Source organism: Dysidea avara, chromosome 15 (genome assembly GCF_963678975.1).
Source record: "Dysidea avara chromosome 15, odDysAvar1.4, whole genome shotgun sequence".
Taxonomy (NCBI): Eukaryota; Metazoa; Porifera; class Demospongiae; order Dictyoceratida; family Dysideidae; genus Dysidea; species Dysidea avara.
Genome location: NC_089286.1, coordinates 4,722,276 through 4,735,351, shown reverse-complemented (window position 1 = coordinate 4,735,351; position 13,076 = coordinate 4,722,276). Strand labels below are relative to the sequence as shown.

The window sequence follows — 13,076 nt, the reverse complement described above, 5'->3', positions numbered from 1 at the left end:
TATCTGATGAAGTACCGTTGTTTGTTTTTATAAGAATCCTGGCTGTATTCGATTGTGGGAGTTTATTATTGCTCACATGATGAAAACCATGAACCCGATTTTGCATTCTACAGCACTCAGACGGAGGCGATTTGACACCCTTACCACCCTATGAGTTGACAAATGGAAGTTTAAGGTGAGAACTAGTGTCATGGTTAATTTACAATCGCGCGTCCACGTGTTTGATTATGTACCACGCCCACTTTTCGTATATCATGAAGTACCCACTCTACAGCGAAGCTTACCCCTCTGGATGGTTAGAAAACGTTGTAAACAGTGGTTAAATGATGTAGCAACTTTGAAACACTTGTTAAATTGCAAAATTGAGTGTTTCCGTGATATTCATAGGATTTGCCTGTTTATGTGCTGCTGACCCATAATCGAATTTTACAAGATTGTCTATATAATAAATCCAGCGGGTTGCCTCGTATTGGCTTGGGTGATTAGTCGCCCACCACAGTAGGCTATTAGCCTACATGGTACATATTAGTTGCATCACGTGCCCTCGTGATTTGCCTGATATGTACACCCATGCTCTAGGCCCTCGAGCTTGGGTGTACATATCAGGCAAATCACTCGGGTACATGATACAACTATTACTTATGTAACACTGTGTGAGCAGATCAAGGGAATTTTTAAGCTGATATTGCCGTATAGTTAGGGCTTTCTTACTAGCATATAGCTGGTTATTTTCAAACCAGAAATTTTTGCAGGAACAGTAAAATCAGAATTTTGAAGGTTTTAATTTTGAAGAATGCATATTTTGCAGTACAGGTGGATTTCAAGCAAATAGAAATTCGTGTCACAAATTACAAAAATATGTAGAGTCTACATGAGTTCTTGTGCTCGCCTTACAGATGGAATCGAAGACGGAATAATCTCCACTTTTGCACACTGGAAAGAAGACTGAGTTATAAGTGGCCTGAGTAGTTAACAGCCACTGGCAATGCAATCGGCTCAATCAGGGTACAGCAGCAGCAGCAGCAGCAGCAGCAGCAGCCGCAGCAGCAGCAGCAGCAGCAGCAGCAGCAGCCGCAGCAGCAGCAGCAGCAGCCGCAGCAGCAGCAGCAGCAGCAGCAGCAGCAGCAGCAGCAGCAGCAGCAGCAGCAGCAGCAGCAGCAGCAGCAGCAGCAGCAGCAGCAGCAGCAGCAGCAGCAGCAGCAGCAGCAGCAGCAGCAGCAGCAGCAGCAGCAGCAGCAGCAGCAGCAGCAGCAGCAGCAGCAGCAGCAGCAGCAGCAGCAGCAGCAGCAGCAGCAGCAGCAGCAGCAGCAGCAGCAGCAGCAGCAGCAGCAGCAGCAGCAGCAGCAGCAGCAGCAGCAGCAGCAGCAGCAGATGGCATGGATCCCCAACAGTGGCCATTATGGATAGTTTACTGGCTGTTGATGCAGTATGATACTGTTCAACTATTATCAATAATACTGAACTTAAACTTAAGTCGGCTATCATGTGAAAGCACATTATTTTTACTTGTGGGAATTTATTTTTGAAGAACAACAGGACTTGGGAATATTTTCGAAGAGAAGGGCCTCTTCGAAACATTCAAAAATAAAAACCCTTCAAAAATAACCAGCTACATGGTATTAAATACTGTAGCAAAATGTATATAAAACCTATACAAGCAAGATGCACTTTACATTGTGGGATTCAATGATCTCCTGTGGCTCTCCCAATTGAATCCCTTCATACAAATCAGTGAGCTTGGTGGTAATGTTGCATCTGGTCTCACCACTTTTTGGCTGAGATAAAAAAAACTTTGAAAACTGATGAAGCCCAAACTGAAAGTAGTGAACCACTTTCACTTTGACACCCCTGGACTGAATATGAAACATGGCTGTTGTATTAGGGTGACTGCTCTATTAGAGTATCTTGAGTGGGCCTCACATATACACAATGTGTAAGGGGTGTGGTCTTTTCACATCTTGTTTTTCACCGTGCTATCAATAAGAGACATGTATTTTATCATCAATCTATATGAGTACAACTAAATTATTAAGGAGCATGTCCCTCAATCATTACTGGTTCAGCTGGATTGTAGAAGATCTATTGTGCAGGTACAGTATCTACCAACTGTTTACAAGTCTAAAAGTAGTGTGAGCATTTTAAATATCTTGTGCAGAAAGCGTTAATACAGAAAACGAATGCTTTGATGTGGTTTCATTTCATAAAGAAGATGACCAGCATAATTAAAGGAGTGGCAAGGCACAGAGGGCAGACACTCATCGGAACCTCAAAAGGCTCATGCTACTGGTGAGTTGAGCATTGTGGCAAAAAATGGTGGCTATATGATGCACTGCTTAGCCTTGTGATTGTGGTCAGACAAGCAGGCACGTAGATGGGGAGGCAGGCAGACCAAAAAATCAGGTTTTAAAAAATCAACAAGTAGAAGGAAAAATTAGGAATTTTAAGCTGGATTAGGGATCAAAGAGCAAAAAAGCAGGGAAACAAGAGAACAGCTGAAATAAGAGAGGTTGCCTACACCTGCAGATATACTAGTGGACATGTAATCCCTACTGTTCAGTCTATAACCATGACTGAATTAGGGAGTACATGTCCACTAGTATATCTGCAGGTGTAGGCAACCTCTCTTATTTCAGCTGTTCTCTTGTTTCCCTGCTTTTTTGTTCTTTGATCCCTAATCCAGCTTAAAATTCCTAATTTTTCCTTCTACTTGTTTGTTTACTTTTTAATAACACAATTATGACTACTGAATCCACATGTACCACATTAAAAGAAAGAATGGCACCAGGCATTCCATAAAATAATTTTGAGTCTAAACACGTGCCCCAATAATCAATAACACACTGAAAAGTGAGGTGGCCATTAGCTTCGTTTGTAGCTATGCTCCACTTGTTACACAGCGTTACAAATGAAGAACAGTACAAGAAACTTCTTTGCAATGAATCCAGTCGCTACGGAAAATGTGGGTGAAAAGCATGACACAGCCAGAAGGAAGCCGTATCACGCTATCACAAATCAACACCTTGTGTTGTCAGCGAAAAGAACTGGAACACAAAGGAGGACAAAGGTAAGTCCATGATACATGCATTGTATGTACTGCATTTGACGAAAAGGCACATCTCAGGACAAAGCAACATCAAACAGTGAAAAAATCAAGCCCATAGCCTTACCCATTGTCGAGTTATGCTTGGCTGAAGGCATCAGTTAGTTAGTTAGTCAGAATAAAATTCTGTTAAATAGAAAATTGTTAAAATTCCGTAGAAACTTGTTGGAAGGGTTTGGGGTCACTCTGAAGGTATTTTTGGGCTTGGCTATGCCTAACTAATACTGCCAAGCTGTTATGAGGGAAATTTGAGGCTGGTTTTAGGGCGATATTTTTGGGCAAGAAAGCCCAAAACTGCATGATCCCTAATATACAGTATGATAATAGTATGTGTATTAGATTTAACGTTGTATTTGATGTTAGATACGCTAAGATTATTCTATGAAGGTACTTTTTGCCGCTGAAGATATTTTTAGGATGGTTTCAGAGGTGGCATTTTGGCAATCACTGTTCATTATTGGGGAAATCCCTTCTTAAACAGTATTATTGTACTGCTTGATAATTTGACACATGTAGAACTATTACACAGGACAAGGTCCCCAACACTACAAGTTAAATCATACCTGGTGAGGGTTCCTTAAAATCTTCATAACTTCTTCCACTTGCAGCAGCTCCATAGCCACGACCACCTCCACGTGAGCCACGCCCTCTACCACGCCCCCTATCATAGTCGTAATCATGTTGTTGATAGCCACCAAAGTCATTGCCTATAACACACAATCTGATGGTAATTCTTATTATACTACCCAACTCACCTCTGTTGTGTCCTCCTCTACCTCTATCATAACCTAGGGGATCATGTGATGTCATGTGACGGACACTATGGCACCATCATTACCTCCCCTCTGACCTCGTCCTCCACGCCCACCTCTACCCCCTCTGCCTTGTCCAGCTACTGTCACTTTTAAATAACGTTCACCAACTTGCTGTGGAAGTGGAAGACAGGGAACATTAATGTCTGCACACGTTAGTGAATTCTTTATCAGTAGTACTGTATACCAGGGATCATACTATGCCAGGACAGATTATTTTGACAAGTAGGGATTTTTAAAGTGAATTGCTAATGAACTGTGATAACAGAATATGTCAAAAAAAAAAAACTATTTTGTACAACAGTGACGGGAACCCATCCCCAATACCACTTAACTGTACAAAAATGCAGAAAGTCAGACGTACAAACAGAACCTTTCTGGCCAGCACACCTGGTATAAAACTCTTCAGAAATGTTTGGGTATGTATGAATATACTTGACTGCACACAACCGATACTACTAACTGTACAAAGTTGTCATTGCAGAAATTTGACAGTGTTTGCTGTAATCCACTACTACCTGACTGATAGTGTACACATTAGTGTAGCCCACATGTTTGTATGGCAACATTTATCAGTATGTGTAATGTTAGCAACAGAGAGTGTTTATAACTAACAATGGATTTTAGTAATCTCTAATGTCAAGAGTTAATAATATAGAGAGGAGAGTGTCTAACGCTGTATAGGCCTGTAATAGATGATTGCGCAGAAGTTAAACGGCTTCCTTTCCGTGTAACGTATAGGCTTCTAGTATTTGTTCGTTTCCTTACCGCAATTAGTTTAGCCGCACCGTGATGAATCCTCGAGAATATTCGAAGACTGAACTAAAGACTGAGCTGTATGTACAGGGAACAGTGCTCCTTCAATTGAAGAATGCTCAAAGGTAGGGTAACATGGCGACGCAGTGAAAATTCGAAGCAAAACTCCGCCTTTGGTTCAGTGTTTATTGGTTTCTCAGACGCTCTTCCCCAGAGTTATCTTCGAGGTTAACAGCCACACTTCTTTACGCAATAGAGCGATGCTCTTCGTGGTGAACTTGAACATCGAGTTGAACGCACGCCCTTGTGTCTGGGATAGCCTTTGTGGTTAAATGCGAAAATATACTAGCCAGTCTGTATGTTACGCGGAAAAGAAGCCGTTTAACTTCTGTGCAATCATCTGTTACAGGACTATACGGCGTTAGATACTCTCCTCTCTTATTATTAACTCTTGCTAATGTAGTTAGGAGTGCATGGTTGCCAGGGGTATACCACTTCACACACTCATGTAGAGTGCTCCAGCTTGGAGGCCTTCCAAAAAAAACAATTTTAAATAGCTATTACCACATTAGATCTGGAAACTCTTTCTGGCAAATAGTGGACAAGATATTTCAGTCATGACATTGAATCTGGAGGCACAGAAAAATGAGAAAAATGCCCTTAAATTTCAAAAGAGGACAAGCAATTTCCAAAGGAAAACATTTGCTCCCTCCCCTACAAATAAACCACCGTACTAACAAAGCCGTTTTGGCTACCATCCATACATCTCCATTAAGATTGGCCACAATGGTAGCCTACAGTAGTGTACAAAAATCATTGCAGCTCTGACCTGTCCACTTGACTTTGAATCATTTACATGTAACACTATATTGTACCAGTTCTTTAAACTAACTATTCAGTCAGTGTCCCCAGTATGCTGGGGATGAGTCAGAACAAAATTGCTTCTCTATTCAAAGTTATACTAGAACCCAAATAAAGCAGTATGGTGAAGCAACACTATGTACACACTGTGATATTTGTGAACAAAGTGAATTTAACCACCTAGTCAATAAGATCAGGAAATTGTCCCCCCCCCCCCCCCCCCATAAGGTCACTACCATATCACAACATCACTCACTGCTCTGTTAAACTCCAGTGCTTCTGTTAGTGACTCTATATCATCAAACTCCACATAACAGTATCCTAGCAACCAGAGTAACCAATCAGAGCACACAAAACAGTCATTAGTTACCTTTAAACTTGTCAGTCTCCTTATCCCGAACTAGTTTAACAGTCTTCACCTGAGATTATAAGATGAGGTTAAGGGAGAACTACAGACACAACACCCCTAGACTCCTAACTACAGCAAATGTGACCCGCTAAGCAAAAACCAACTGTTTTGCATTATTCTTAAAACTTCCTTTTTGACTCTATCTGGTGAATACTCTTAGATTTTATAGCAATAGACAACAGGAATAGTAAAACAGTTGACAGTGACTACACTATCTACATGGACCATGTGCTCATTTAATCAATCATACGTCATGCATGCAACAGGCTATGGAGTTGGGACTTGTGTCAACCATAAACTGGGGAATCCATCAAGGTATAGTTTTTGGCGTATATTGCTTTCAAGTAAGAATGCACATAAATAGCAACGATAATGAATTATATTGTAATGGACACACACAACTCTCATGTAATCTATTATACAGAACATATTCTTATTCTCAAGCAAATCCAATGGCTTCACTGTATATTGAAGCAATTAAAACATGTGTAAAAAAAATTGGAATTTTCAACTAGAGTAGGGACCATAGCACATCGATAAGAAGTACTGAAACAAGTTGGAGTAGTGCATGATATTAAATCACAGTAAAACAATAAGAAGTGTTATATCCCTACTGTGTTCAAGGTACCATAATGGAAATGCACCACAGTAGGGATATAACACTTCTTATTGTTTTACTGTGATTTAATATCGTACACTACTCCAACTTGTTTCAGTACTTTTTATCAATGTGCTATGGTCCCTACTCTAGTTGAAAATTCCAAATTTCTTTTTGTGTACTTGTTTGTTAAGGGGTGGTCCACAATTTTCTGCTTTTTCGCAAGTGTACAAACCGTACGCTAGGGGGGAGGGGGTAAAATTGCATGTATGCTTTTTTAAAATGTCGATCACGTGAGTTGGCGAGAAATCCAAATGTAGTGATAAGGTTCTAGTAGTAAACCTCTACTGCTACTTATTCAGTGTCCAATTATAAATGGTGGACTAAAGTGAGCTGATGCTGTTAATGCAATGATTGGACGAAATTGTGCTTCGGAGAACTCTGGAAAACAGTGTAACTAGGTTAGCTACCAATGAAAAGAAGCTTTATAAGCTAAAGGAAAGATAAAGCTCATTGAATCTACAGGTAAGACGGTTATCAGCGTGATAACACGTACTACAGGCTTTATATACTTTTATAACAGCACTTACTTTTCTTTCTCTTTAGTCTTAGCCTAGCAATTAACACTGATAAACGGTTTCAACTGAATAGCTTGTAGCTACACTGCTTGTTGCTTTTGTTTTCTACCTGCAGAAGGTGTTGTTGTGGATTTAGGAATATTGTTGGGTATGGGAGGCTGGATTATGTGGGTACTAATTTGTTTACAATACATAGTTGTGGTAGTTGTGGGTTGCCTATAGAGAAAACCTGCTCTGCAGTGTGCACCCACATCTCCTGACTCCAGTTCACCTCAGACTATGGTGAATACCCAACAAACTAGTACTACTGTTGCTACTGCCAGTGTTGGGATGGTTTGTATGAACATATTGAAGATAGCCAAGAACTGTTTCTATGATGTGTATGCACACATTTGCAAATGTGCATCAGCTGCAGGTACTAATGCCCGCTATGTGTAGGAATGTTTCTTTCAGGGTATCAGCTTCAAAAACATCAAAATATAAGATGCCTAAAAGACAAAACAAATACCATACATGAATTTTGCAATATTAAAAAAGTATCCATGTGTTTGTTCTGCTATACAATACATCCATGTGTCAACATCTACACAGTACGCTTTGGGCTGGAGGGGAGGGGGTTAGAACAAAGAGTACTCTTTGTACGCTTGCAAAAAAGCAGAAAATTGTGGACCACCCCTAACTTTTTTGTAAACAAAACTATTATGACTGGTGAGCCCACGCACACAACATCAAAAGAAAGAAATGGCACCGTGCGTCCCAGCCATCAATTACCGTCTGAAAAGTGGAGTATCCATTACGCTTCATTGTCAGCTACTGTATGTTCAACTTGTTAAACAGCATTATGAATCAAGAACTGTTTGAAAAGCACTTCTGCAATCAAAGTAGCTACTATGAAAAATACGGACGATTTTCACGTACTACCGCCAAATCGACACCTTTCACTGTCAGCAAAAATGAATGGGACACAAAGGACACTGGTAAGTCCATGAAGAATGCATTGTATGTATGCCAAAAGGCACCTGTTCAGCTGAAGCGACACTGAACAGTACAAAATCAAGCCTGTAGCCTTAGCCGTTATCGAGTTATGTTTGTCTGAAGGCATCAGTCATTCACTAGAAAATAATTTTATAAAAATTTCCACAGCAACTTGTTGAAAGCGTTTTGAGTATATAGTGTTACGCCGATAATCGGTTGAATAATCGGTAACAGCCGATATAAGATGATTTTACAAGTATCAGTATCGGCTACGAAGAGGAAATTATTTGCCGATAACCTAAACCCACAATCAATCATTAACGACAGTAATAAACACATGACAGTATTAAAAGAAGCAGTGAATGCAGAAGTAAGCGGTAAATATTTATTTGCTGTACCTGTTTATAACTATTTAGGCTTGTTTATCTGTGAATAGTGTGGCTGCAAGGCTGTGTATATTTATCGGCCGCCCACGCAATTAATCAATCACTAAAGGGTCTGGAATCCCACCAAAACTCTGTTTGAGAAGCTGACTTAGGTGTTTTATAACTACTCAGTGGCTTTCATTTCCATGAAGGGGTTAGTGGCACCCATGAAAGGGGTTAGTGGCACACTGGTAGCAAGTATTATAGAATCGGCCGCCCACGCAAGTAATTAAATTATTGCAATTAATGTTATACACACACAAACTTTAGATGATTTTTGCTCCTTCTCCCCTGACATATAGAATTGAAGAATATTGGTAAATATCGGCATATCGGCTATAGGAATGAGTAAAAAATCGGCATAGGTAAATGTGAAAATATGCATATCGGTGCAACACTAGGCAATACTGCCTCATCGTCATCAGAGAAAACTGAAGCTGGTTTTTGGGTGATGTTTTTCACGGACCACTCCCAAACCTTTGTGGTTCCTACTATACAGTACTATCATACTGTATGATTATATTTGCATCATATGCACTTTTTACCCAATCCAGTTGCAATGGGTTTTACTCAGTTGGTCACATATGCAGAATACAAACCTTTTACCATTCTGCATGAAACAGAACTGTGAAAAGTTTCCAACAAAGATTACACAATCACTGCACAAGAGAGACTAATGTCGCTCAGCTTAAACATCAGACACACTCTAGACAGCTCACCTTAAGACCAGAGAAGATGGCGTCAATGTCACCTTGTACAACATCATATGGTAAGTTCCCAACATATGCAGTATATGGTGGTTGTGTTGGCATCTCTTGTGGTCTGTCCTGGTAACCTCCTCCCCCACCTCTGTAGTCATAGTGACCTTGTCCTTCCCTGAGGGGATGAAATACAACAGTGATAAGCTGAAAAACTAGCTATAGAATCTAGCAAAACAAATGCTAACTACATGTATACACACGTACAGTAGTAAATTATAGGTCATGTACCACTGTAGAATAGCATTTGGTGTAAGAAATTATACGTTTTTCCAAATATTAATGTGGATCAGGAGTAAAGTTTGACAAAGGTTGACAAACAGTCTGGTGTACAAGTGATCTATGCTGTAGAGGAATGACTACAGGGTCCCACATCACATTTCCCCTTCAAAGTACAATGTTTTGTTTTGCAGATAATGAGTCCTTTACATTACCATGGTTTCACATGTGATAAGATAATGTGTAGATCAAGACAAGTGGTAAAGGTGTGCAGCAGGATAACAACTTTAGCTATGCACACGTAGCTGTAGGGTTATTAGCTAGTGATAATACACTTTACAACATCTTTATATTAACGCACATATGAACTGAGTCGCAGGATCAGGATTGATCTTAAATAACTATGGAGCAGTGACTCCAAAAAAGTCCTGTTGATCATAACACCAACTGGTGTTAGTCCTATACATGTATACCACCCTTTTTGAAAATACTTTAAAGCATTTGCATGGGCGAAGATCAGACAAATAAGAGTGCTATTATTTCCATAGCACTGCATACAGAAAATACAGAAACCAGTTAAAGCACTGCCACGCTTTTGCAATATGGAAAATAGCACTCTGGCAAGAATACAGCGCTCAGCTTTGCCTCGTGCTGTATTAGTCTCTCACACCCACGCCCTCGTGCTATTTTTCCATATTGCATTCGTGGCTGTGCTTTAGCAAGTATTTAAAGTATCAATCCTATGAACAATAAACACTGATCGATTGTTCGTGTAATCCAGGAAGAAGATATTCAGCTAACAGATCAATGACAAAACATGAGTAGAATTCTGTGTCAGACATTCAGATGATCACTATTGTAGGAAATCATCAAGACTCACGTTACTGTTTACTGTAGCATGCATTGTACACAAATTTGCAAAACTACCATATTTGGTTGGTTAAACACCAAAATTGCTCAAGAGCAGTCACCTCAACTATTCTGATTGCATAAGCAGTGTGGTGGCTATTCGGCATATCAAAAACTGCTGTTATAAGTATTTACGAACACTCTAGTACATTTCACTACAATGTGCACTAAAAGGAATAACATGATACACTACAAACTTTTGCTCCTTTCCTTACTGAAAACATTACTACAACATCTTCCTCACTTACTGTAGCCAGCTAGTAGCTACTTAAAACAACACTTACAAATTCTACAGCATTGATACTGCTACATAAAGAAACAGTGTAGCAATTATTTAAATGCAGTAACTTCTAACATGTGACGGTTAACAAAAAGTACAGAGTAGTTTAATTTGTACAAGTATAAGAAAAAATTAAGAGTTTTATATAAATTAGAGTAGGGACAATGTATACTGCTGCAATAAAAAGTACTGAAACAAGCTGAATCGGAGAAGTACGTAATGTCCAAATATTGTAATCAATGCACAGTAGGGATATTCACTTCTTATTGTTTTACAGTATTTGGACATTACATACTACTCTGATACAGCTTGTTTCAGTACTTTTTATTGCAGCATTACACATTGTCCCTACTCTAATAATTTAAATTGCCTAATTTTTTCTTATACTTGTTTGTAAGTTTTTTTTTGCAAGCTCATGACCACTAAATAACCTGAAACCAGTCACAATATTTTAAAAGAGTTAATCACAGCACTATTATACTAGATTATAACTCATACAATAACAACTAATCAGTGGGCGTGGCTCTACATAAGCCTGCAGACAATAATGGACGTGGATTCATGCATACCTACAGACTGACAAATGGGCGTGGCTACCATATGTCTACATAATTATAGTAATTTACATAAGTGGGCGTGGCTCATGAAAGAAGCAGGGCTACACTATGACGTATTACTACACATCGTTACACTAATTAATTAGCACGTGGGGTCAGACCCGGATAATCTGTAAAGCAGGACCTGGATGACCCAACTCGGTTTTAACATTGTTACTAAATGAGTTACACGTTGCTAGTTCGCTGCGAGTTGCTCTCACTGATCGATATCAACTACCAACTTTGAAAACCAGCGAGCCACGTGTGTTCAAATAGTATGGTGCAATGACCATGTGTATACGAATAGTTTGATGCAATATACACCGGTAGATGGAAGCCCTACTTTAGTTTATTAACACTCAGCAGTAGAACTTGACTGCTGGCCTTGATAAAGAAGGATAAAAGGTAAGACAATAGCACAAGCATTGTATGTTTATTAATATACCAAAGGTTTTTTCTTAAGCAAACTAGAAACATTTCTGCAAAAGAATTAGGGCTGTAGCCAGTTTTCTGCTACGCTTGACTGAAGGCATCAGGCAGGCAGTAGAAAATTCCATTGAATTTTTTTTTTAATTCTGTGGCAACTTGATGGAAATGTTTTGGTTCAATCTGAAGACACTTTTGGGCTTGATTTTACCCTACCAATACTGTCCTGTTGTTGTGAGGAAAAATCGAGGCAGGTTTTTGGGTTATGTTACAATTACCTTAGAACTAGGCAATGGAAATTATGCTAACTCAGCTGAATTTAGTACACGTACAGTTGGAGTTTACACATAAATTTTCCTTACTACACATTACCTGTGGTGTTCAATGACATCACCATACAATTGCAACAGGAGAAACTTTGTTAAACTGATTCACAAAATCCTACATCCATGCTCTGAAACACATGCACCAAACAAAAATACTAAAGGTGCCTATTCTAAATTAATTTTTTGAAAATTGTCACCACTATATTTTTGTCGCACAGTGATGGTACTATATATAATGGCTTATTATATGCCTAACTGTACACCCAAATTTGTGTGCTTAGAGTAATGCACCTATCAATGTTATGTCCCACCATCCCCCTCCCAGGTAAGGGTGGGGAAAAAGTGGGGATTTGACTTTTTCAAAAGCCAATTTTCCCACCCATGGGGCATGACAAGTAGTCAAATCCCCACGTAGTGTAGTTTGATTATTCTTGCAGGAGGTGCATAGCTTATAAAGTCAAGCAAGTGCTAAAATTTTTGAAGAGTCAAATGCCCCTAGTGGGACGATTTTTAAGGTCAAATCGGATAAAATCCCCCACTATTCCCCTATGTACACCCGGGAGGGGGGTAGTGGGGCTTAATATTGATAGGTGCATAATAAATTTGTAATGGGATAGGCTACATACAAACTACAGGCCTGCCAACTCTCACGGGTTTACCGTGAGTCTCACGAGTTTACCGTGAGTCTCACGGTTTCACTACCCTGCTCAAGGGCAGCAGATCGAATCTCACGGTTTTTGAGGCCTGCTAACTCTCACGGTTTCACTAACCTTCGTTGGATAGAATCTCACGGTTTGTAGCGCGAATGTCACGGATTTCAAGTTTAAAAAGCCGAGACTTTTTTTTTTTTTTGGTCTCAGCATAGCATCTACCAGTTTTTTTTACTACACACTGCAATACTACAATAAAGGTACAGAAATCTCAAGATTTTTTTACTTTCCAGGTTGGCAGGCCTGAAACTATCACATTCCTTGCTATTAACAAATATAGCCACTAGTAACAATGAGGATGGATAAGTGTTTGGAAACAATGTTACTACGGTATCCAT

At 39.6% G+C, this 13,076-nt stretch overlaps 1 protein-coding gene across 2 annotated transcripts in view; it reads right to left on the bottom strand.

The window, feature by feature from the left end:
- The window catches only part of LOC136246136 (eukaryotic translation initiation factor 4H-like), a 72,429-nt gene that overhangs the window by 58,998 nt on the left and 355 nt on the right, over nucleotides 1-13,076 (bottom strand). Inside the window, exons 2-7 of one of the 2 annotated variants that reach the window (XM_066037594.1) lie at nucleotides 9,234-9,390; nucleotides 5,900-5,948; nucleotides 5,786-5,850; nucleotides 3,939-4,026; nucleotides 3,856-3,888; nucleotides 3,664-3,807 (exon numbers count right to left, since the gene is read on the bottom strand). In XM_066037594.1, coding sequence (XP_065893666.1) covers nucleotides 3,664-3,807; nucleotides 3,856-3,888; nucleotides 3,939-4,026; nucleotides 5,786-5,850; nucleotides 5,900-5,948; nucleotides 9,234-9,390 — 536 coding nt within the window. The remainder of the gene's footprint in view (nucleotides 1-3,663; nucleotides 3,808-3,855; nucleotides 3,889-3,938; nucleotides 4,027-5,785; nucleotides 5,851-5,899; nucleotides 5,949-9,233; nucleotides 9,391-13,076) is intronic. The other variant, XM_066037595.1, reaches the window with a different exon arrangement.